We start from the raw sequence: 25,707 nt of genomic DNA on the forward strand, positions 1-25,707 counted from the left end.
CACGAATATAAGTCATATGACACACATTAGTCGATGTTATTTGCATAACTTATTCTCTGAAGACAGTAATAAGATCGCTCTCTAAAGCAAGTGTTAAATAAAATCAGTGTCCCAGATAAATACGTTCAACTAGACAATTTTGAAGTAAGCTTAAATTAATCCAAAAGTATTTAGAATACATTACTTTACTTGAGTAATCCAAGGGAATACATTACAGATAACATTTTAACAGGGGAATACATTTTAAAAGTAACCCTCCCAACACTATGGAGATTTATGCTGTGCCTCGTGTGTTAATGAGCACATGTCTTATCGATTTGCCTGGCATCTATTGATTTCTTTTAAGCACCGCGGTGCTGGACAGCTCCCGTTAACAGCTTCTTCAGTGTGATTTTAAGGCACTCAAAATAATCCAGTTAAGAACGCGCATGGGAAACATTCTTAAGAGCGCTCTTAAGTCCTTAAGTACAATCTTAATTGGGAAAATGACATATTGTCTTTTGTTTTACAGTCCAGAAAAGTTTAAAAAAAACCATTGAGGATATAGTGACTGTCATTGACAAGCGTCGTGCCTCGAGCCATGATGAGACTTTTTGGGGTGAAATCTGTCGTGACCTTGGTATTACAAATTCCAACATAAACAGGACAAGGCTCAAAGATGGCTATCTTCGATATAAAAAGGTAATGGTTTCACGTTCTCACTTTGACATTTCTAAAAGCCTGTGGACATGAACCCTCTAAATAGTAAAATTCATAGTTCATATAGTGTCAAAATGTTGTATTGTCATTATTTGTCCATAAATTTCTTAGAGAAAGAAAATGTTTATAAAATGAGAAACTAAGTTGACAAACCGCTGTGTTGCTTGGTCCAGACTCAGTAGGCAGAGTGAGTAGCAATAGAACATAGATTGATGTTACAACACAACAATTTTCTTTACACACCCACTCAGCAAGTAACATTACTTATTTATGACCTTTTTGTAATTAATTGCATAATTTGTGTGTTGAACGCTAAGCACAACCACAATGAAACATAACTTATGATATCATTTGTTAAATTTGGATAGATTCAATGGATTTCCAATCATTTTAAAATGTTTGACAGTATATACATGAACGCCTAATTTACATGGTTACAGGCACATGTTGCATGTGAGTTTCCAGAGGCTCTAATATTTGGCATCACAAATTAAATCTGCCAGTAAAAAACGATATTGCCCTTGACTGTACTAGCTGTTTTCCAAGGTAATGTAATGTGTTATGACTGACTGTTTCATCTCTCTCTAGGAAAATGTGTCCACTAGCGTGACCCTGCCCACACCTGGGCCAAATGTCCAGAGTCCTGCAAAAGAGACCACACCACCTGTGGAGGTAACACAATTAAATCTTTCAGTAGTAAAGACAGAAATATGGAGATGGGTGTTATGATACATGAAAAATAACGGAGTGTCTTACATTATTTAACATTCAAAGTGCAGTAATATAAATTATCAGCCTTTAAAAGAATAACTCATATTTTAATTGTATTTCATTGCTATTTGCAGATTGGATCCACAGACGCTTCAGATGAAGAAAAATCATCTAGTGAAGAGTACTTCACCCATTCATTGCCGCCGCCACCTTGTTTTTTCTTCATTGACCAGAAGGATTGGACCAAACTGCGCAAAAAACAACACTGCCGTAGATTCAAAACACTGAACTGGACCTCTGTAATGGCCAAAGGAATACGGAGTGTTCATCCTTACTGCAGTTTTGGATTTAAGTGCCACAGTGTCAAATCCATCGGCTCTAAAAGAAGTGGCCCAGTCTTCACATGTTCTGGCTACTGTACTTTTGATGACTGCCCTGTAGAGGTGGAAATAAAGTTTCAAGAAGAGTCGTCTCTGAAGGCTGAGGTCATCTTCAGTGGTGATTTGGTCTGCCACCGATGGGACCAAATAAAAAGACGGCCGGTGCGAGGTGAGGAAAGGGATGCCCTGTCCCATACTCTTTCAACCAAACTGCCGAGGACTGTCTTCTTGGAGAGCATTGAGAGGCTGGATGAAACTGTTGTGGCATCAGGGTGCAGGGACAACGTCCCTGCAACTGGTGTCATGAAAACAGTGTCATGGAGCAAGAAAAAACTAAAAAGAAGACAAAACAATGAGATGATCAGCCTCCAGAAGATGGTGGCAGAAGAGGAGGCAGAGGCAGAAGGAAGGGTGATCCAGAACATCGGTCTTTACCCTAAAAGCGTGATGCTGTACTCTCTAGAAACACTTAATATTTTCTTTGACAAGTGCAAAGAAGATATTGTATATTTAGATGCAACAGGCAGCATTGTACGGAAGGGAAAAGGACAGACGTCACCATTTTACGTCTATGAGTTGGTCGTGAGACACCCAACTAAAGGATCTTCCCCTCTCCCTGTGGCAACATATATCACCAGTGACCACACCACAGCATCAGTCTCACATTTCTTAGGGTCAGTGGTCACAGACTTAGCAAAACATCATGGTCGACAAGCCAAATCAAGGCCAGTGATGTTAATTTGTGACGGCTCAGTGGTTCTGCTGCAGTCACTTGCATATCATTTCTGTGGAGTGAGTCTGCAGGAACTACTCTGCAGATATTTTGCAATTGTGACTGGACAAGCAACAAATGATGCCATAGGTCTACCTATACTCCACCGATGCTTGAGCCACATTATGAAAAATGCTAAGGAGCTTTGCAGAAAACAGTAGGTGGCGACTGTATATAAATATGCTTAAGATTTCAGACATAACAGCATTATGACATCTCTGATAATGTTTTTTTTTTAATTATCCTTTGTAGTGCCTCCAAACATTACCACTTAACAATGTATGTGTTTGGACTCATGACCCGAGCATCAACCCTTAAGGAACTGGATGAAGTTGTCATCAGTGCTAACGTGGTCTTCTCCAGTTCTCACAGTGGTCAGAATGTTGAGAAACATTTTAAAAATCTACAAATGCTTCTGACCAAAGCAGGACCATGTGCTGAGGATACTTCCATCAAAGAGCAAGACTATGAGGTATCTTTTACTTAACTGCAACTGTTACATTCTTGCTTTTGATTCAGGTTTTTGCTGTACCTGACTAAGAAATGTCATTTCAAACACATTTGGCTTACTAAATTCAAGCTCTAAAGAGCACAACACTGGACACAGATACAGCTATGAACAGCATAACTCAAAAGTGTATGATGTATACACAGCTGGTTGTAAAAAACATGCTCCACGACACTCCATTCATCAGCTGTTTGGGTCAGACTCTTGCAGTGTGTGGACCCAGCGTTATGTCTGACTTGTGGAGAGGAGAGAGCTGTCAACTACAGATATATACTTAGGGGGTCATTAGGGCCTCATACAACCACACTTAAAAACTTAACTATCCCTTTAAAGCTTTGTTCTTTTTTTTTACTTCTTTGCTAAACTAAACTCTTGTGTAGGCATGCATAAATGTTTTATGTTTCATCTGTGATGTGTGAAAAACATATTTCCACACACTCTGCCAGCCACTGTAGTGTCACCTGCCCTGCACACACTCTTTCTTAAACAGTCTTGTAGATTAGTACATTTTTTTTTCTAGAACGATGTTGGAACAACGCCTTTCTCGCAGCACTTTGAAGAAGTCATTGAGACGGAAGAATGTGACCAGGAAGGTGATTCAAACATCTACTTCTGTCCAACCTTCATCCCGACGTTGATGAAGTACTTTCTACCTCAGGCTGCCCTATGGTCTGGCTTACTCCTGGGTTAGTCCTGTTTAATTGTTGTTATTAATCTATATGCTTATTTTAATATATTTAAGTAAATTAAATACAAAATTAATGTTCCATCTTCTGCCAGGTGATCGAGGTCGTCATGGATCAGGCCCAGTATATGACAGTCTGACAAAAAAGTACAGTAGAGCTGCCTGTAAATCACAACAGGTACAATAAAGCTGAACATCTGTTAATGAAACTGAATATTACTTGCACGTTTTCATGCTGGATATTACACATGATAAAATAAACCAAATGAATGAAGACATTTTGATTTGATGCAATGTTTTTGTTGAACCCTAGAATTACACTCTGGACAACAAAACGAAGGGAATAATGGAGAAAGGCCAATGGGACCTCAAACACATCCGTTTCCAACGTAAAAAAATGACCAGACTCGATGACTTTGTGGACACCTACAAAGTCACACTCAAGGCTTTATTGAGGGAGTATGCTGACTCCCAGAGGAGAAAGAAAAAGGTAAGAAGTGCATATGCTGATCATAAATACTTCAATTACTAGTATTTTAGAAATTTGTGATTATGCACCAGCCATTGCTAAAGTAACCCCACCCTCATGCCAAACAACCACACAAAAAGTACAATCCACAAAATGTAATGCTTACACTATGGCTACAATAATCAAAATCAAGATAATTTTCCATTCAAAGTCACATGAAAAATAAGTAAAAAAATGTTGTAGTTAAATCTAATAATGTAGCATGGAACAATGCAAAATTGTGCTTCAAGAATACTACTATTAAATTAATTTGATATTGACAATATTTTGTTGATTTACTTTAGACACATCGGGTGGACGTGGAACGCTGGAAGAGCAGGAAACAGAGAAAACGAGGGGTGTATGTGTCTCGACTGAACAAGCCTTTTGTTTATAAACAACAGAAGAAGAAGGTAAGTGTTTTTGAAAGATTCATTGGAATTTCAGAAGTGGATACAGAATATGGTCATATTCCACTGTACAATAATACAAAACCATACACAGTCCTCTATATTTATCCATATTCATCCTCCATAGAGTTCTCTACATTTATTTTATCTGATCCTATTTCACTTGAATCTTACTTTATATATTTAGTTAGAGTTTACTGCTTAGTGTTAATAGTTTATTGTTTTACTGTTTACTTATATATATATATTTAGCTTAGAGTCTATTGTTTATCTTGTATTATATTTTGTTATACCTCCTTTATTTTGTATACAAGTATCTGTATGCTACTGGAAATTCAATTTCCTTCAGGGAGTCATCCCAGAGTGATCAATAAAGTGCGGTCTAAGTCTGAGAATAATGTACTGTGTCTGTCTATTTTAGAGAACATTGGCCAAAAAACCCTCTAAAGCAGTGGATCCCAAACTTTTACAGTCGCGTACCCCTTCAGACATTCAATCTCCAGCTACGTACCCCGCGCAGCACGTGCGATAGGAAACAAAAGATGTTGCGCTATGCAAAACCTAAATCAAATATTTCCCCTGCGTACCCCCTGAACCACTTTGCGTACCCCTGGGGGTACATGTACCCCAGTTTGGGAACCAATGCTCTAAAGCATCTGAAGATCATTCTCCATCACCGGCTCCATCACAGGTAATTTCTTGAGGCAAAATGCTACAAATAGCAAGCAAAACAAACAAAGTAGAAATCAAAACCTGATTTTAGATGTTCTGATTTTAGATGAAAATGTATAAATGCATATAGTGATATGGTTAATTTCCATTGCTTGCAATATGTACTTGAAAGATTTCTATAACACTACTATTTCTATCCCTAGAGTCCACAAAGCAGCACACAAGCTCCACCAGCATCACTCAGTGATGATCTTCAATCACAGGTATGTCCAACATAGCGTAATTGTCTAATGTTATATTTCTTAATTATATTTTATATATTTTATTAAATTAACTTTAGGATGGAAAAAAAATTGGTTAATTGTTGCCAATTGATGTATATAATCCCTGATAATATTGTTATGTTGATTAATGATGTATCGCTGTGGCTTCAGGTGTTTATTAGTTATGTCACGGCAGTGTAGTGAGCGTGCCAATGCGTCCATTAAGGGATCGTCACACATTTATTTGTCTCGCCTTCCGTGTACACTATGCCAGCGACATAGATATGGAACTTTCTGAGCCAAGAGGTTGCTTTTTGTTAACAGTCTCTTAAAGTCCTTTAAGTTTATAAACACTAAAATCTTATCATTTATTAATCTTCTACTGTTTATCATTATATATCCTTATTATTGCATTGTGTAATTTAAGCAAGTCTGTGTTGGTTTATTATTAATATTGCATATGATTAATATGCACATTTCTGTTGATTCCTTATTGTAGTAACACACAGACAATATCAACAGAAGAGTTTATTCAGCAATAAATGAGGGGCATCTCAATGAGAGTGTGTGTGAACTGGACTCATTAACCCTTCACCATCATTCCTGTTCTTACAGGACAACCTCTGTCTATTATGAATAGGTCTCAAGTTTGGTATTCAGTAAGCCAGCACCTGTTTTATACCCACCATAAAAAAAAAGTCATAGCTTTTTATGATTTGCAGGTCACAGAACTGTGGGGAAAAAGGGACACAGAAGTGGTCGTTTCTGTGGTGCCCTCTCAATTAGGGAACAACTTTGTTATCCACCACAGTGAGTTCAACACTCTAAGACCTCACCAGTGGCTTGTAGGCGAGGTAAGTAGATTGATTAAAAGAACAGAACCACTTATCTTAAAGACATAAAAACTATGAAAGATGCAGTCAGCGATGATCGAGCAGACCATTACAGTACAAGCAGTTTGAACAATGTGTGATAGTGAGTCAAATGTCATTGAAGAACAGCTCCATTAGCCAAAACAATTGATATAAGTGTGTGATTTAAATGTTTTTTGTTGACTTTGTGTTATACATAACAGAGAAGATGAAGAGTAATCCATAAGGATCATATGTTCAGCATTTTAACTAAATGTATGACTTCACAACACTTTGTGTGTGTTCATAAAAAAATCTCTGAAGGTCATCGAGTCCCTACTTCACCACACTGCCAGGAAACTGAATTTGGGAAGCACCATTTACGTTCTGAGCCATTATGTGGCTGGTGTGATCTTCTTTGGTAAGAGGGAAGAAGTTTGGAGACAGACTATGTCAAAGGTAATATTTTTGTCAGGTACAAAAACAAAGTAGAACAGTATGTCAATTGTTTACAAGTTAGCTGTGTGTGTGCATGTGTGCGTGTGTGTGTGTGTGTTGTGGGTGGGTGGGTGGGTGTGTGTGAATTAAGATTAATCAAATAAAAACAATATTCCATTGAGCCTTTCAGTCAGTCATTAATTTATTTGTAGTTGCAATGACATATCTATCTATCTATAAATTACAGGAGCACACACAGACATATACACACGCTCTTGCTTGCACGCTCCAGATTCTGGGAGATTGGATCTCATTTACGGGCGTCAAGGAGCCGCTACTAATATGTGGGAGAGTTTGGATGTCTGGCTTTGTAGTAAAAACACACGCAAAACAGATGTTGCACAGTCAAAGCACTAGTAAAATTAAATAACTAATTTTGGGTTTTGTTACAGACCGACTTTGACAACTATAACTATAAGGCCATTGTGTCCTTTATTAACATTGGCAATGTACACTGGAAGTTTCTGGTAAGTCGTTACTTAATACATCACAACTGCCTTCAATTCTGTGTATGTCATTATTAACTTCTAAATGATATTTCATATTTTCTCTTTTGGTTACAGTACATCAGTGCTGCAGATAGTACTGTCTTTGTTGTTGATCCCGCACGCAGTGCTACCGAGCAGGCAGACTCAGACAACGCAGCAAAAAGATTGCGGTAATTAAGCAGATCTATCTGAACAGTGTGACTGAAGCAATTTCAAAACTGAATATTTCTTATATGTTTGCAAGATGTGTTTTCTTTAAATTAAAATATTTAAGTATGGATGCTATATTGTGAATCATGCTTGCAGTAATCTGTTAAACAACATGTTAGAGGCAACTTTACAAAACAGAAATAGGTAACAAGTAGAATTTATGCATAAGGCTGAACATAGGCAATATGTCAGAAAATACTTGTTCAATGTCCCACACATTAACAATGTCACCCTTGCTAAACACCTAAAAAAGTTAGAAGAGACTTGTGACCACTTAAAGACATCATTACCAACATTATAATTTTTTTCAATCAAACTTGTTAACACTATTAGGCCGAACAAGTGTTACATAATATGTAATTCTGACCCCAAAATATTAACTCTGTCTAACTCTCTTGTCCAAACAACCCCCTTTTTCTTTAGTACGACATACATTGTTTTCTTGGGTGAATAATGTGTACATATTCCTTACATTAACCACTTTAAAAAAATGGCCTTTCACAGTGAGTACTTCAACATGAGGAGGATCTGTCTGGGAAAAACTGACTGGGTCAATGTTAAGTGGAAAGGCGGTGTTCTGGAACACCCATTTCAGAGAGACGGGAGTAGCTGCGGTGTAATTGTCATCAAAGTAATGAGAATGTTTCTTGGAACATCATCTTTATCTAAATGATCTACATTCATTAAGAATTTGGATCAATTTCTGTTTTATTGCAATTCCACGTACTTTATTTTGCTGACTAGGAAACTTATGCAAACAGATGCTTTCTTGTGTGTTTAGATGGCAAAGGCAGTCATGGAGGCTTTTCCAAAGAAAGCAGAAATGTCATTTGGGACAGCTCCAAGATTGATGGCAGATGACAGAAAACACTTGGCTCTCGAGCTCCTGGAAGCCTCAGGTATGTAACAACTTATCTTAAATCTACAGTGACACGGTATTACAGAAAACACTTTGTAAACATATTCTCTATACACTAAAACAAGTAAATCATTATTTTATTTATTATAAGTACAATTGTTAGTGGTGGCAGTAGTGGTAAATCTAATATTTTCAACTTTCTGTTAGTGTTTAACACAGAGACCAGCTGTGCCATGTGCTCAGCAGTCAAACCACCAATTAAAGGGCCTGACTTAACAAACTGGATAAGTTGTTTAAAATGTTTTTTCTGCACATTTTGTATGCCTTGTTTTAAAGTGGATGACAGCAAGCAAGAGCCGAAAAGGATGAGAAATGACGACAGACAATCATCTGTGCTAGGACAACCTGAGGTTCACTCCTCAGCCATAGGGATGTGCATGTTTTCCTATCAAGAATTCCAAAAAGAAAGTGTGCATTAGATTGAGATTTCAACAATGACAATTTTGATCAGGAGAATAATCAAATGAAGAAAGTCATCAAAAGGTTGTAGAACAGTACATAATTACTTAGCTATTTCATGAAGAAAGCAAAAACAACGGCTAAGTCAACCCTGTAATTTCATGTCATTCACATTTATAATGTCCTGTTTTACATGGTGGAAATGCATTTCTACAGAGTGAAATATTATATTTGGACCACATCAACCAAAATATCACACTGTGAAGCCTTCACCATTTCTAGAGAAAGATCTACAAATATAAAAAAACTGTATCTGTATTAAGTGTTTCAAAGAAGCAAATATTAGCTCAAAATATTACTTTGGGGATCATGGTTATCTGGTGTCCATCACGGCTAGATATCAAAGTTTATTCTTGCATGTGCTTAATTTGCCCTTTTACAGATTCAGTGTGACACCTGTTGCAGGTGGTTCCATGTTGAGTGCATCGACATGGACTCGGAAACACTTCAGCAGGCAGAGAGTAGTGAATGGAATTGTGTTATTTGTGAAAAATTAATGAACAACTTCAACAATGATCTCAGACTATATCTACAGTCTGTATTCATCCTGCTCCCACATCCACATTTTACTAGAGAATGATGTTATTTGTTCCCCAAATGTGGAGCTGAGACATGGAGGGTTTGTAATGATGTTTTCAGTTTTCAACTGAGTTTAGTTTTTCCTCTGTGTTTGGAGTTTAAACCTCTTGATTTGTTCAGCTTCATTCTTATTTTGAACAAATAAACAAAACTGATATTTAAAAAAATAAATAAAGAATCTACCTTTACAAAGCAAAAATGTGAACTTTGAGGCTGAATTTCTCAACAGTCAGGGTGGTCCTGAGATCAAGTGTACAACCTTTTGTCAGAAATTATGGATCAAAGAGATTTTACAGTAGAGTCAATACTGCACATATTGCCTTTTTCGACAAAAAAAAGGAACTTTGAGGCTGTATTTCTCCAAAATGATGCAGTAAATATGCTTGATACTGAATGAGTGAACAGTCAGGATGGTCCTGAGGACAACTGTATCGGCCTTTGTCAGAAATTATGGAATAAAGGGATTTTACAGTAGAGTAACTGTTGCGCATAATGCCTTTTTCAACTAAATAAAAGGAACTTTGAGGCTGAATTTCTCCAAAATGATACAGTAAATATGCTTGATACTGAGTGAGTGAACAGTCAGGATGGTCCTGAGGACAACTGGATCAGCCTTTGTCAGAAATTATGAATCAAAGAGATTTTACAGTAGAGTAATTATTGCACATATTGCCTTTTTCAAAAAAAAAAGGAACTTTGAGGCTGAATTTCTCCAAAATGATACAGTAAATATGCTTGATACTGAGTGAGTGAGCACATTCAGGATGGTCCTGAGGACAACTGGATCAGCCTTTGGCAAAAATTATGGATCAAAGAGATTTTACAGTAGAGTAACTATTGCGCATATTGCCTTTTTAAACAAAAAAAAAGGAACTTTGAGGGTGAATTTCTCCAAAATGATACAGTAAATATGCTTGATACTGAGTGAGTGAACAGTCAGGATGGTCCTGAGGACAACTGTATCAGCCTTTGTCAGAAATTATGGATCAAAGAGATTTTACAGTAGAGTAACTATTGCACATATTGCCTTTTTCAAAAAAAAAAAGGAACTTTGAGGCTGAATTTCTCCAAAATGATACAGTAAATATGCTTGATACTGAGTGAGTGAGCACATTCAGGATGGTCCTGAGGACAACTGGATCAGCCTTTGTCAGAAATTATGGATCAAAGAGATTTTACAGTAGAGTAACTATTGCGCATATTGCCTTTTTCAACAACAAAAAAAGGAACTTTGAGGCTGAATTTCTCCAAAATAATACAGTAAATATGCTTGATACTGACTGAGTGAACAGTCAGGATGGTCCTGAGTTAAATTGTATCAACTTTTGTCAGAAATTATGGATCAAAGAGATTTTACAGTAGAGTAAATACTGCACATATTGCCTTTTTCAACAAAAAAAAGGAACTTTGAGGCTGTATTTCTCCAAAATGATACAGTAAATATGCTTGATACTGAATGAGTGAACAGTCAGGATGGTCCTGAGGACAACTGTATCAACTTTTGTCAGAAATTATGGATCAAAGAGATTTTACAGTAGAGTAAATACTGCACATATTGCCTTTTTCAACAAAAAAAAGGAACTTTGAGGCTGTATTTCTCCAAAATGATACAGTAAATATGCTTGATACTGAATGAGTGAACAGTCAGGATGGTCCTGAGGACAACTGTATCAGCCTTTGTCAGAAATTATGGAATAAAGGGATTTTACAATAGAGTAACTATTGCGCATAATGCCTTTTTCAACTAAATAAAAGGAACTTTGAGGCTGAATTTCTCCAAAATGATACAGTAAATATGCTTGATACTGAATGAGTGAACAGTCAGGATGGTCCTGAGGACAACTGTATCAGCCTTTGTCAGAAATTATGGATCAAAGAGATTTTACAGTAGAGTAAATATTGCACATATTGCCTTTTTCAACAAAAAAAAAGGAACTTTGAGGGGGAATTTCTCCAAAATGATACAGTAAATATGCTTGATACTGACTGAGTGAACAGTCAGGATGGTCCTGAGGACAACTGTATCGGCCTTTGTCAGAAATTATGGAATAAAGGGATTTTACAGTAGAGTAACTGTTGCGCATAATGCCTTTTTCAACAAAAAAAAAAGTAACTTTGAGGGTGAATTTCTCCAAAATGATACAGTAAATATGCTTGATACTGAGTGAGTGAGCACATTCAGGATGGTCCTGAGGACAACTGGATCAGCCTTTGTCAGAAATTATGGAATAAAGGGATTTTACAATAGAGTAACTATTGCGCATAATGCCTTTTTCAACTAAATAAAAGGAACTTTGAGGCTGAATTTCTCCAAAATGATACAGTAAATATGCTTGATACTGAATGAGTGAACAGTCAGGATGGTCCTGAGGACAACTGTATCAGCCTTTGTCAGAAATTATGGATCAAAGAGATTTTACAGTAGAGTAAATATTGCACATATTGCCTTTTTCAACAAAAAAAAAGGAACTTTGAGGGGGAATTTCTCCAAAATGATACAGTAAATATGCTTGATACTGACTGAGTGAACAGTCAGGATGGTCCTGAGGACAACTGTATCGGCCTTTGTCAGAAATTATGGAATAAAGGGATTTTACAGTAGAGTAACTGTTGCGCATAATGCCTTTTTCAACAAAAAAAAAAGTAACTTTGAGGGTGAATTTCTCCAAAATGATACAGTAAATATGCTTGATACTGAGTGAGTGAGCACATTCAGGATGGTCCTGAGGACAACTGGATCAGCCTTTGTCAGAAATTATGGATCAAAGAGATTTTACAGTAGAGTAACTATTGCGCATATTGCCTTTTTCAACAACAAAAAAAGGAACTTTGAGGGTGAATTTCTCCAAAATGATACAGTAAATATGCTTGATACTGAGTGAGTGAACAGTCACGATGGTCCTGAGGACAACTGTATCAGCCTTTGTCAGAAATTATGGATCTAAGAGATTTTACAGTAGAGTAACTATTGCGCATATTGCCTTTTTCAACAAAAAAAAAAGGAACTTTGAGGGTGAATTTCTCCAAAATGATATAGTAAATATGCTTGATACTGAGTGAGTGAACAGTCAGGATGGTCCTGAGGACAACTGGATCAGCCTTTGTCAGAAATTATGGAATAAAGGGATTTTACAGTCGCATAAAAGATTGGCTCGCTCCGTATCATGGACTACCTGCATTTGCCATACATTCTGTAATAAGGGCGCACTTGAAATCAGGAAAAGACGAACGTCTGCTCACTTGACCGCAGTGAAAATCCGGGGAAGAATAAAACAGCAGGGTCCATCAACCGGCAACCATCTCAGGTTCTCTCTCCCTCTCTTCAACAGACGTCCGTCTCCTTTAATTACATGAACTCTGTTGAGCCATAATATCATCACGCTAAATCGTACTGACTTAACGTTAGCCCGTTTTAGCATTGAAAACTACAACAGTGCTAAAGCTATGCTATCCAAACACGTGATGCTATGCTAGCGGGTGGCTAATTACATTACAGTTTGGTCTTTTTTTACTACAACATTAAGTTACAGCTCACAATTTAAGGCATACACATTATATTTACCTTTGGCAAGTTACATAGAAGAGTAATATATCAGGAACACGAGTAGTCGACCTCGATGACACCTCTTAAATGTTTCCCACAGCACTACACTTTTCCTCAGGACACCGGACAATCTGTCTCTCTAACTCACCTGCTCAAAGCATGCTGAACCTCATCCTACACTTCATGTCCCTCCCCATACCAGACTTGGATTGGCTGTGAATTTGCTACTACCCAATGAAAAATGCAGAAACTGAATGACTGACACACAACAGAGAAAAAGTTAGATTTCACATTAAAAGCACTCAAATCAAGTTTCTCGTCTTCTCAATCACAGAGCCTTTTAACCACACATCTATTTATTGCTTTACTTTTTTTAACTGTAAATAGCTAAACTTATTAACTGTACATATTATATTTATTACATTTTATCCCGTATTTAACCTTATTTTAACTAATATTTTTAATAATATGAACTTATCTAATTATCATGAACTTTCTCTAACATTTTTTATGCTATTTTGAGATTAATTTTATGCACTGTATCCTAATGATTTTATACAGGGCTACACCCTCCCTCTTCTGAATGTGTAGATGTCCTCATCACACCTTTTGTCCCTCTTTTACTTGGAAGGGCGATAACTTTTCTCTTCCTCCTCTATGAACCTTTTGGATGTTTTGCACTTTTTCCTTGGTTCGTTGTCTTGGTCTGGAGGGTTTAACTTAAGATGAATAACCATACCATGGTGCATGATGGTAACCGGTTCACAGGATTGGTTACCAGGTTTTTCATAGGTCAATCTCATAGTTGGTTTTGGACTGTAGAAGACCTTTTACTTCCACTTCTTGCTCTTTTAGCGGCTTTATCCCGTCTGGCTCTGTTTAACTGAGGCGAGCTTGTTCCCTCTTCTAGATCTTGTTCTTCCACAGATTCATCATTTGTGTCTTGGACATCAGAGTCTGATAAAGGAGGTGCAGCACCTTCAGGGGGTTCATCATACTCTGTTTCTGTGAGTAGTTGATTTTCTGTTTCCACCACAGGTTTTTCATCCTCTTCAGAGCTTTCACTCTCTTCAAAGCTCTGACTCTCTTCATTTTCCACGTGGTGATTCACCATGTCCATTTGTCTCCTGACCTCAACCACATCAAAATCTGGAGGATTGTGGACAGTTTCAAACTCTGAGCCTGATGACTCTGTGTCACTTTCTTCTACTGGGTCAGTAGACTTGGTAGTTTGACGTTTCCGGGTAAGTTGAGCTCTTGTTACAGGTCTCCGAACAGAGTTTGTATCATCTGAGGGGTTAAACATCCTGACCATGTAACAGATGGGCAACAGGTGGTCTCGATGGAGAGTTTTGACTACACCTGTACCATGCTCTGGTTTGACCTTGTAAACTGGCAGGTTAGGCAACTTCTCCACAACAACATACGGTGTTGATTTCCATCGATCTTGGAGTTTATGCTTTCCTTTTAGACCCACATTCTGAATGAGGATTCTGTCACCTTTCTCCAAAGGTTAGTCTCTCACACGGTGGTCATATCGTGCTTTATTTTTCAGGTGATTCTTTGTAGCATTATCAGATGCCAACTGGTAAGCTTTTTGCAGCTCTTTCCTCATCCTGGCGACGTACTGTTGGTAGGAGGTTTCACTTTCACCATTTGGTGAGATTCCAAAACAGATGTCGATGGGTAACCTTGCCTCCCTTCCAAACATGAGATAATACGGTGAGTATCCCGTGGAATCGTTTTTTGTGCAGTTGTACGCATGTACCAGGTAGGTGATATGTTGACTCCAACACTGTTTCTTTACAGTGTCCAGGGTACCGAGCATTGCTAAAAGCGTTCGATTGAACCTCTCTGGTTGTGCATCTCCTTGAGGGTGGCAGGGGGATGTTCTTGACTTCAGAACCCCAAGCATGGACAAGATCTCTTTGATCAGGCGACTTTCAAAATCTCGTATCGCATATACGAGCAGGTAGGCCGTAGTGCACAAAATACTTCTCCCACAATACTCTTGCAACAGTGATAGCCTTTTGATCTTTCGTAGTGAATGCTTGTGCATAACGTGTATAACTGTCTGTCACTACTAACACATTAGCAACACCTTTAGAGTCCGGCTCTATCTGCAAAAAGTCAATACATACTAAGTCTAAGGGGCCATTACTTGTTATTTGGTTCAAGGGCGAGGCATGCTGAGGGAGTGTCTTCCTGGAGATACATCTTCCACAGGTTCGAATGTACTGCTCAACCTCAGCTGTCATCCGCGGCCAATAAAATCGGTCTTTGATCAGTTCGGTGGTGCGCTCCACTCCCATGTGTCCGCACTCATCATGTAGAGACCTTAACACCATTGGGCGGTATCTTGCTGGTAAGACAAGTTGTTTGATCTTTTTTCCACACATTTTTTCTTTTACTCTGTAGAGTAATCCATCCTTTAATTCCAACTTGCGGCTTTCACGTAGCAACAACACAGTCTCGGGCGAATCATTTTTTGAACGAGACAGCCTTTTATTGCTCTCGAGTGCTTTCTTCAACGGCCCAATCGTTGAGTCCATATCTTGTGATGCCTGAATATCTTTCGGGCTCAGCTGATCAAGGGTGTTTATGCTGAGGTTCACTGGGAACACATAAGCTTCTGGTACTGCAGTGGCAGGAGCTCCCAGCTGATCCACCAGTCTGTCAGGCACATCTGCCTCTTCACTGATGCAGGCTCGCTTGCAGAGGGCTTTGATGCCAGCAGGTGGGACACTAGTCCACTCTTTGACCTCTTCTGGAGTGTGTTGTCGAGACAGCAAGTCAGCATCGATATTGTGCCTCCCAGGACGATACTGGATGGTGAAATCGTAGGTGGCAAGGGCAGCGAGCCAACGATGTCCGACTGCACTGAGTTTGGCGGAGGTCAACACATATGTTAACAGGTTGTTGTCAGTTCTTACAATAAATTTAGCTCCATCCAAGTAATCGTGAAACTTGTCTACGGCAGCCCATTTTAATGCCAGAAATTCCAATTGATGGACTGGATAGTTGTGCTCTGAATCTTTAAGCTTGCGACTGGCAAAAGCTACTGGCCTGAGGCCCTCAGGATATTCCTGGTTCAGGACAGCGACTAGCCCATTCATACTGGCGTCCACATGCAAGATGTAAGTCTTAGTGGGGTCAGCGAATGCCAACACTGGGGCATTGATCAAACAGTCACGGATCTGCTCAAACGCCTCCTGGCAGGCTTGAGTCCACCGTTCTCCAAATGGCTCTGATGGCTTGAAATAGACTTTGCTTGGGTCAACACTCTTTTTGGAATTGGGGTCTTTCCAAGTGGGGGCATAACCCTTGGTGAGCTCGGAGAGGGGACGGACAACGCCAGAATAATTAGCAATAAACCTCCGATAATAACTACAAAATCCGAGGAAGGACTTGAGAGGCTTCAGGTGAGTGGGCGCTTTCCAGTGCTTTACTACTTCCACTTTGTCTGGATCAGTAGCTATTCCATTAGCCGAAACAATGTGACCCACATACTTAACTCGAGGCTGGCAAAATTGACATTTGTCAATAGAAACTTTCAATCCGACCTCCTCTAGTCTATCCAGTACCTTGAGGAGACGTTGCTCATGCTCTTCAAGTGTTTTTCCAAAGATGATAATGTGCTCTAAATACACAAGGGCTTCCAGAAAATGCATATCGCCAACAGCTTTCTCCATTAAGCGCTGAAACGTCGCCGGCGCTCCTGTGATTCCCTGTGGCATGAGCTCAAACTGATAGAATCCGAGAGGGCAAATGAAAGCCGTCTTCTCTTTGTCCTCCGGAGCCATCTCTATCTGGTAGTAGCCACTACGCAGATCTAGAACCGAGAACCACTGGCTGCCTGATAAGGAATCCAAGGCGTCGTCAATGCGTGGCATTGTGTATTGGTCTGGTGTGGTGCGGTTGTTAAGTGTCCTGTAGTCGATACATATTGTTATAGTCCCATTCTTTTTGCGGACTACGACGATCGGTGAGGCGTAGGGGCTACGGGACTCTGTGATAATGCCAGCGGCCAGCAGTTGTTGTATGTGCCGCCGCACATCGTCAATGTCTGCAGGGGCTAGTCTCCTTGACCTTTCCCTGAAGGGTCTGGGGTCATGCAGGCGTATGTGGTGTTCAACCCCCTTGGCCAAGCCAACATCCCACTCATGCAGCGAGAAAGCATTCCGCCTCTCAGCCAACTTCTGCTGGAGCCGACTCTTCCACTCTTCAGGGATGGAGGAGTCCCCGAAATTAAAGAGACTTGGGTCTACGGTTTCAGCTGTGAGGTCGGAAGGCTGGATTGGGGTAACTGTATCCACAGCATACATCTCAGCAATGACGCTCCCCACTGGGATGGAAGTTGTCTTTTTGGATTCGTTCAGAATGAGCACAGTGAAACTGTTGCTGTCTACATCGGCGTCTGAGAGCACACCAGGCTGTACCAGCACACCGGCAGGGAGTAACTGGGCAGTGGGTGCATCAATCAGCACAAGGTCTTTGGACGGGGCACTCTGTCTTTCTACTTTGCAGGTTGCATAGTACTTTGCACCTGGAGCAATAGAAAGTGGGCCGGGTCCTTTCCACTTTATCTGTCCCAAGACTTCATTTTTGGCTAACTGTTCATGTGATTTAACAGGGGCGTACACAGCCTGAATTCTCATGGAGTGCACAGTGTTCTTGTCACCTTTTGTCTTCACCAGCTCCCATAGGCGGCGGAACAGAGATGTATTGGTTCCAACCAGCACAGGGGTTTGTTGTTGGTTTCTTGGCTCAGGACAAATCAAGGCGAGCACTTCTACACGTCCCGACACACCAGTGATCTCCTCAGTAAACTCCATCTCAACAACAACGTACCCTTTGTAAGGATACTCTGTGTCAGCGAGGCCCCAAAGTCCAAGGCGAGAGAGGGGTTTTATCGGGATACCTGGTAAGTGTTTGTTATACCAGCTTTCAAAGATAATAGTCACATTAGACCCACTGTCGATGAGAGCATCGCAGACCACATCATTAACTTTGATGGTGTGTATAAACGATGGACCTACAAGACCCTCAGGTAAGTCAGCGTTGTTCTCTGGGACTTCAACCTTATGGTTCTAGCTAGACACTGCTCTTCAGATGCGGGCTTTGGGTTCTCTTTGTTGGGAAGAGGGGAAACTCGCACCAAGCGTATGAGCTTTCTGATGACTTTCTGGAGGTTCTCAGGGGCATTACACTCTTTTTATTTTCTAGTGCTTTCACTTGTTCCCTCAGTGATTGCAGTTCACTCTGTGACTCATTTTTCTGTTTTGGTTTCTCTTTAGGACCTTTAAAGGAATCATCAGATGGCGGATGAGGCCGTGGGTTGTTTCTTTCCTCTAACTGTGTTCTCAACTCTTGAATCTGAGCTTTCAGTTCACTCTGAGAGACTGATTCAGATTCTTTCTCCTTTTCTGCTTGGATGGTGCGTACACGCTGAGGACGCATGGGTGCCACTTGGCTTTGTCTGGCTGACTGGCGACCTTCCTCTTCCATCACTTCTCTTAACAGGTTCAAGAACGTAGGGGGATTACTGCTCCGCTCCCTAATTTTCAACTGAAGCAACATGATCTCAGAGGTGGACCCTCTAATAAGCTGCTCTAACCGAGCGCTGTTGGCAGCACTAACAGGTAAACCACCTCCCTGTACTACTTTGACAAGGGATCTCTCTAATCTTCGTAGGAACTCAGACAGACGCTCACCAGGCTGTTGGTGGAGGGCTCTAAACGACAGGTATAGTTCTTCTGAGGACTCTACTGTACCAAAAATGCTCTCTATAGCCTCTATGTCAGGGGTACTCAAGTAGAAATGATGAGGGGCCACAAAAAATTTTTTCAGTGACTCAAGGGGCCATTTATTGGGACCGTGTACGTCCGATAACGTATCATAACATAACGTATGTATAACATTTACAACATTTTATAACACAACATTTCCTTTTTATTAAAAAAAAAAATATTTCCTAAAATAAAAATATAATTTTAATTTGGGCAAATATTAAAAAAAATAACTAAATAAAACCAAACATAACCCTGTTCAAGATAAAAAAACAAAAAAAAACAAAAAGCCTTCAGACAGCCCATTTTTGTGCTTTGTTTAACAAACTATTTCACATTTCTCACATGTCCCCTTTAATGGGAGAATTGGCCTCTGCTTTCTTTGGACAATGCTTCAAACCTGGGCTGATATGGTGTGATTGCCAGGGAGACACACTGATGCACGTGCTCGTTGGTTAGGCGACTCCGGTACTGATTTTTGATGAAGTTCATTTTTGAGAATGCAGATTCACATCTGTATGTGGATCCAAACATTGTAAGGATGTGCACTGCCATCCTATTCAGCAGGGGGAAATTGGCCGCAGTTACCATTTTTGTCCACAGGGTGATGACGTCACACTGAGTCTCCCTCAGTGTGATATTCTCCTGCAGGTCAATCAGCTCAGTTTGGAGTGCTGCAGCTTGGATCCAGGGGAATACCTGATTCGCCTCTGAAGTGAACTCACTCACATTTCTGACAAGGAATGGGTTTCCAATGCACAGGAGGATTTGGTTTCCAAGAATGAAGTCATCAAATCTTGTTCTGAAGTTCTCAATCATCTTCTCCACAAATGCAATGTGTTTTTGATGAGCATCTTTTTCTTTGGTCTGCTCCAAAAGTTCGGGGAAATGGAGCAATTCCTCCTGTACATAACAATAAAAAAATAGTAATTATTATTGGCATATTGGCAAATTATTGTTATTAGGACAATGATTCTGATCATGAGTATGGTGATGATGATGATTGTTGTTGTTGTTATTGTTATTATTAATATTAGTAGTAGTAGTAGTAGTAGTAGTAGTAGTAGTAGTAATAGTAATTAGTAGTAGTAGTATTGTTATTATTTTAAAATGGCATGACAAAAATGGCATAATAAAATAAAGATGTGTGGCAGCCAATGTTAAACAGCCTACCTGTAAGTCACCCTTGTAGAGCTCTAGTTTCCTCTGGAATGCCCGCATTGCTGATATCAGCTGACATACAGTGTTGCCATTCCCTTGGAGCTTCAGATTCAAGTCATTCATGTGAGATGTCATGTCAGTCAAAAATGCCACAGCCTCCATCTTTTCTGGATTGTGCAGGAAATCCAAGAACAGTTTTGCTTTTGCACTTTTTTGTTGTGACAGAAATAGTTGTAGTTCATTCCTAATGGCCCAAAACCGCTCCAGGACCTTGCCCTTGCTCAGCCATCTGACGTTGTTGTGCAAAAGCAAGTCATCAAATTCAGCACTGACCTCAGTCAGGAATGACCGCAGCAAGCGATGCTGTAGTGCAGATGATGCTCTCAAGAAATTGACGCGCTTCATCATTGTGTTCATGACTTCGGCGTAGATTTCTCCAAGACTTGCACAAAGGATAGACTGGTGAATTATACAGTGGTATGAAATGAGTTGAGGGTGAAGAAGCTTCAGGCGCTGAACTAGTCCCTTCTCTCTGCCCATCATAGATGGCGCCCCATCAGTAGCCACTGACACAATTTTCTTCACATCAATTCCTTTTTCATTCAGCACTGCCATTATTGCATTGTAAATGTCTTCACCCCTCGTCTGCCCAGAAAGGCTTGCCATGCCCAGCACATCTTCAATAAACTCTCTTTTTGACTCATCAAAGTATCTCACAAATATCATCAACTGAGCTTTATCATTAGTGTCAGTGGACTCATCCACAGCAAGGGAAATGCACTCTGCATTTTTTATTCCATCACACAGCTGCTTTGCAATATCATCAGCCAGCATTTCAGTACGTCTGCATGCTGTGGAGTCAGACTGCTTATCTATCAATTAAATAAGTGTGGAATTATATATAGTTATAAATATTGGTGTTTTTGGGGTGATGTATAGACTCGACCCTCACCTGCTCTGCTTTCAAACCCTGAACTATTTTAAGTTCAGAAACTGACCAATATTAGTTTATATATACACGTATAACAAAACATGTTAACATACATAGGAATTCAATAAGGAAAAAACTGTTGACCAAAAGGCTGTAGACCTAGTTTTGAAAACTCAGTGATGGCATCTATGAGAGCTAAGGTGGCCTGTGAGAGACAAGTGGTTGAACTCTCTGTAGCAGAGACGCTGCTCATCTCGTTTAATTACAGACTAATAATCAGTTCAGGTTTTTATCGCACTTTTCCTCCATCAACATTTTGCAATTCACAAATCTGGTTGTGTATAATTTTGTCATCTGTGTATACTCTGGTCACACCTATAACTCTTCATCACTTCCACCTCTTCCTCATTCAAGGCCTCAGCTCTGTGCTTTGCTTTATTCTCTCACCGTCAACATCAGTATCTCTGAGCTTCTACAAACAACACAGGGTTTCCTCTGAGGGGCTGTTCATCTATATACGGCAGGGTCACCTCAGGTCTGCCATTGGTCAGCTTTACTTCCTGATCATGTGCATCCCCATTTTGTTTTCCTACACTAAGATAATGAAAGTGTCCGTGCAGTGTTAAATCTGTGAAAACAAGAGGACATCAGTTCTGTGCATTAGCCAACGCTCAGCGTGGCTATAATTTACAGAATATAACCAAAATGTATAATAATGTATCAAATGAGAAAATGAAAAAAGTAACAATGTGACAAAGGGGTTGTTTGTTGTGGTGCTACAAAGAATTATGACATCAATCACCTCAACTTTTAATGAAAGTTGTCCTGAATTAGTTGGCAACTCAAGAACTGAAGGTTCCTGGTTCAATCCGGGTTCCAACCAAAGACCAGCACCAACAACAATTCGATGTGTGGTGGAAGAGATGCTCATGTTGCAGTGCTCCTGGTGTAAAATCAAACAAGTATTATCTTAAATGTGAACCTTTACATTTAACTTATTTAATAAAGACACATGTAAATAGTTGAAACACATGAATTCGCCATTACTGAATTATGTTTTGAGTGTGAATCCCTCCAACGGACAAAATGAGTAACTATAGCTACTGTCGCCTATGAGGTGTGTTGTTGGTGAATGTTGTCGCTCGTGACTCTGTGGTGATTTAACGTTCATATGACGTTGTGTTATAGTTGCCGATGTAAAGCCCTCACACACAGCTTCTGCTCAGAAGGCTGCACAGAGCTCAGCTGAACACCTTTACTCCAGGGATGGTTTGGTAAACTGGGTCTTATGCTCTTATGTCTCCTTCTAATTATTTGTCCATGTACAATGTACTAAAATAATGTGTATTTTGTTTGATACCTGTTGATTCAAAGTGAGATCATCCCTTGTGGAGTTGTGCATCAGGTTTTAGAGCTGAATGAAGTGTGGCAGTGTCTGAAGGCTTTTTACATTTGGTTTTGACAGACAGAAAAATGGCTGCTAACATCACCACAGAGTACAGGATGAATGATGAGAGAATGTTGATTCAGATCATCGTCGTCCTCTTTCTCTGCATTAACCTTCTGCTAATTATGACCTTTTTCTCCAAGGAGGTCTTCTACACCACCATGCGCTACGTCTTATTTGCTGTCACACTAATGTCTGACTGTCTGTTTTTATTCCTGGCTGTCATTTTAAATTACTCTCGGTATACGATACAAATGTGGTTGTGCCTTATTATTTATATCATTTCGTCGCTGTACATGTTTGTGACACCGGTCACTCTGACGGCGATGACCCTGGAGCGCTACGTGGCCATTTGCCTGCCGCTGCGTCATGCAGAGCTGTGCTCCCCACGCAGCACTCTGCACGGCATCCTCATCATCCACAGCCTCAGCTCTCTGCCCTGTATCGTTTTTCTCTCCATCTTCTTTGCATCGGCCTCCTACAGCTCCTACACCCAGGTCAGAATATGCACTTTGGAAATCTTCATCATCCACACGTGGCAGGGTCACCTCACGTCAGCCATTAATCAGTTTTACTTCCTGATCATGTGCATCTCAATTGTGTTTTCCTATGTGAAGATAATGAGAGTGGCCAAAGCTGCATCAGGAGAGGACAAACAGTCCACATGGAGAGGACTCAGAACTGTGGGGCTTCACGCTTTGCAGCTGCTCCTGTGTCTCATCCAGCTGTGGTGTCCTTTTATAGAAACTGCTGTGTTTAAAATCAATCTCATATTATTTATCAAGGTCAGGTTCTTTAATTACATAACTTTTATTCTTGCTCCAAGATGTCCGTCTCCTCTCATTTATGGCGCCAGGGATGAAATGTTTTTTAATGCCCTGAAAAGATTAGCTCTCTGTGGTTTGCGTAAGAAACACTGATCAGATTTGTATGGATTAACAAATTGTCATGATGTTATATTATAAAATGTTTTTGTTTTTTAATTGCGTCTCTGGCTTGATTGATATTGTTATTTTATGATAAAGAAATGTTTTCCCAGTGATGTCAGGTATTTTCTTTGCAAAGCATTGAGTATGTGCACAGCCTGTTGACAAACATAGAGAGAACGTGCACTGTTTACTAGGGATGCACCGATTTATCGGCCGAACATCGGTAGCGGCCGATATTCGCCTGATATCGGCTTATCGGTAATAAACTTGACTTTCACCGATATCATTGGCCGATGTTCATATTTGTGGTAAAACTGCTGGCCACGTGCCGTGGCTGAGGGAGCAGTCGCTCCGTCGCCCTCCTCTCCGCGCCTGGAGGCTCAGTGTGCGGCACCGGGAGGTCCTCATCCGGTGGCACCTCACGGCGTCACTGGTGGGGGGGCTTTCTTTCTCTTGGACCGCGGGGCGTTGTCCATCGCCGGCACGGAAGGTGGGCTGTTGGAGGGGACCGGGTACGCGGTCAGCGTACCCGGTCTGGACGCGTGTCGGGCCCTTCTCGCGGATCACCTCAGCTACGGCGACCGCTGGGGGAACCCTCCGGCTGGCGCCTAGCAGCTGACTGAGAACTGGTGCGGACCAGGGGAATCCGACTGTTTAATTAAACAAGCATCGCGAAGGGCCACGGTGGGTGTTGACGTGATGTGATTTCTGCCCGACACTAAAAACAGGTAAAACTGAGGAGGGCTTGTTAAGGTATCTTGACTCACGCAGTGTAACATGGCATTAAAAGTATGAGCGTAGCGTCTGTTTAAGTACTTTATTCTCATGTGCACCGGCTCTATTCATCCGTCTCATGCACAGGTAACAAGGGAATTGACAACATACGTCATACACACAGAAGCCGTAACACATCTAATAAACGGGCAATACTGCTACCGTAAATCAATGAGAAGAGCGTTCTCTATAATGCTACTTTAAGAGGGCTGTTTTAGACAGGGTAAAAAGGTGCTGTTTTAAATTATCCTTGTGGTATTTTGACCAAAATATGTTACAGTCATTTCATTAAGATCCCAAGGAACCATTTCAACTTGCGGTAAAATGGGTATAATATGTCTCTGTTAAATAAAGTTTAGTTAAATCCAAGATTGTTTCATAAATCTGATTCAATTTGTGCTCATTAAAAGATAAGAGTGATGAAGGGCTGAACATTTTTTAAATAGTGCTTTTAAATAATGATTTAATTATTTTTTCTGGCACAAAAGGGTGAATGAATAACAACAAAAAGAAAATAAACAAATATCGGTATCGGTATCGGCTATCGGCCAGATTGTTATTTTAAATATCGGTATCGGTATCGGTATCGGCCAAGAATTTCCATATCGGTGCATCCCTACTGTTTACATTTAAATCAAACAACATCTATGGTGACGGAGGAGCACATCAAAGGTTTTCAGGAAAATTAACATTTCTTTAACTGCAGTTGATAAAATCAGATTTGACTTTTAATTTCCCCTGTCATGTATTAGGAGTAAAATCTAAAGTCACAGAGATCTTCATTCTGAAATCAAATCACAACTCTCAAAACTGCTTATCTATCAATTAAATAAGTGTGGAATTATATATAGTTATAAATATTGGTGTTTTGGGCTGACGTATAGACTCGACCCTCACCTGCTCTGCTTTCAACCCCTGAACTATTTTAAGTTTAGAAACTGACAGATATTGGTTTATATATACACATATAACTAAAGATGTTAACATACATAGGACTTACTTTTGAATACTCATCGATGGCGTCTATGAGAGCTAAGGTGGCCTGTGAGAGAAAAGTGGTTGAACTGTCTGTTACCAGAGACGCTGCTCGTCTGATCAGAGAGTCATGAGAGAGCTGTTCAACCTGCATCACAGACACGGAGCGAAACACAAAAAAAGTCAGGACAAATTAGTGGTTCAAGAATCGCTCTGGTCCTTAAAGTATCAGTTCAATTCAGAGGAAAATAGATACACTTTCACCTAATTTAGGTAAAATTACAAAGACACTTTTAGGAAAATGTACTTAACATTTTAAAAAGTGCACATTTGTCAGTTTTGTATTTTATGTATTATATGTACATGTATATTACATTAAGGGATTTTTATTGCTGACGCATTCATGTGAAAATATTACACGGCAAAGTAACAAGTAACCGTCAAATAAATGAAGTCTAAAATATAGGCTATGATACCTTAAGATGTACTAAAGTTTTGCTTGTACTTACCTCTACCACTGCAAAAAATACAGAAGATAAATGTGT

The 25,707-nt window shown here is 40.0% G+C and overlaps 1 protein-coding gene and 1 long non-coding RNA gene across 3 annotated transcripts in view; one reads left to right on the top strand and one right to left on the bottom strand.

Moving 5' to 3' along the window:
• The window catches only part of LOC128440500 (diablo IAP-binding mitochondrial protein), a 31,436-nt gene that overhangs the window by 4,533 nt on the left and 1,196 nt on the right, over positions 1-25,707 (bottom strand). Inside the window, exons 3-4 of the mRNA XM_053423226.1 lie at positions 25,188-25,310; positions 23,514-23,568 (exon numbers count right to left, since the gene is read on the bottom strand). Coding sequence (XP_053279201.1) covers positions 23,514-23,568; positions 25,188-25,310 — 178 coding nt within the window. The remainder of the gene's footprint in view (positions 1-23,513; positions 23,569-25,187; positions 25,311-25,707) is intronic.
• On the top strand, positions 7,385-8,800 carry LOC128440201 (uncharacterized). Of its 2 annotated transcripts, none has more exons than XR_008338487.1 (3): positions 7,385-7,424; positions 8,437-8,554; positions 8,722-8,800. It is a non-coding gene; the product is annotated as an uncharacterized LOC128440201 (long non-coding RNA). The 2 variants fall into 2 exon arrangements; XR_008338486.1 differs by lacking the exon at positions 7,385-7,424 and adding an exon at positions 7,525-7,615.

Source organism: Pleuronectes platessa, chromosome 5 (assembly GCF_947347685.1).
Source record: "Pleuronectes platessa chromosome 5, fPlePla1.1, whole genome shotgun sequence".
NCBI lineage: Eukaryota > Metazoa > Chordata > Actinopteri > Pleuronectiformes > Pleuronectidae > Pleuronectes > Pleuronectes platessa.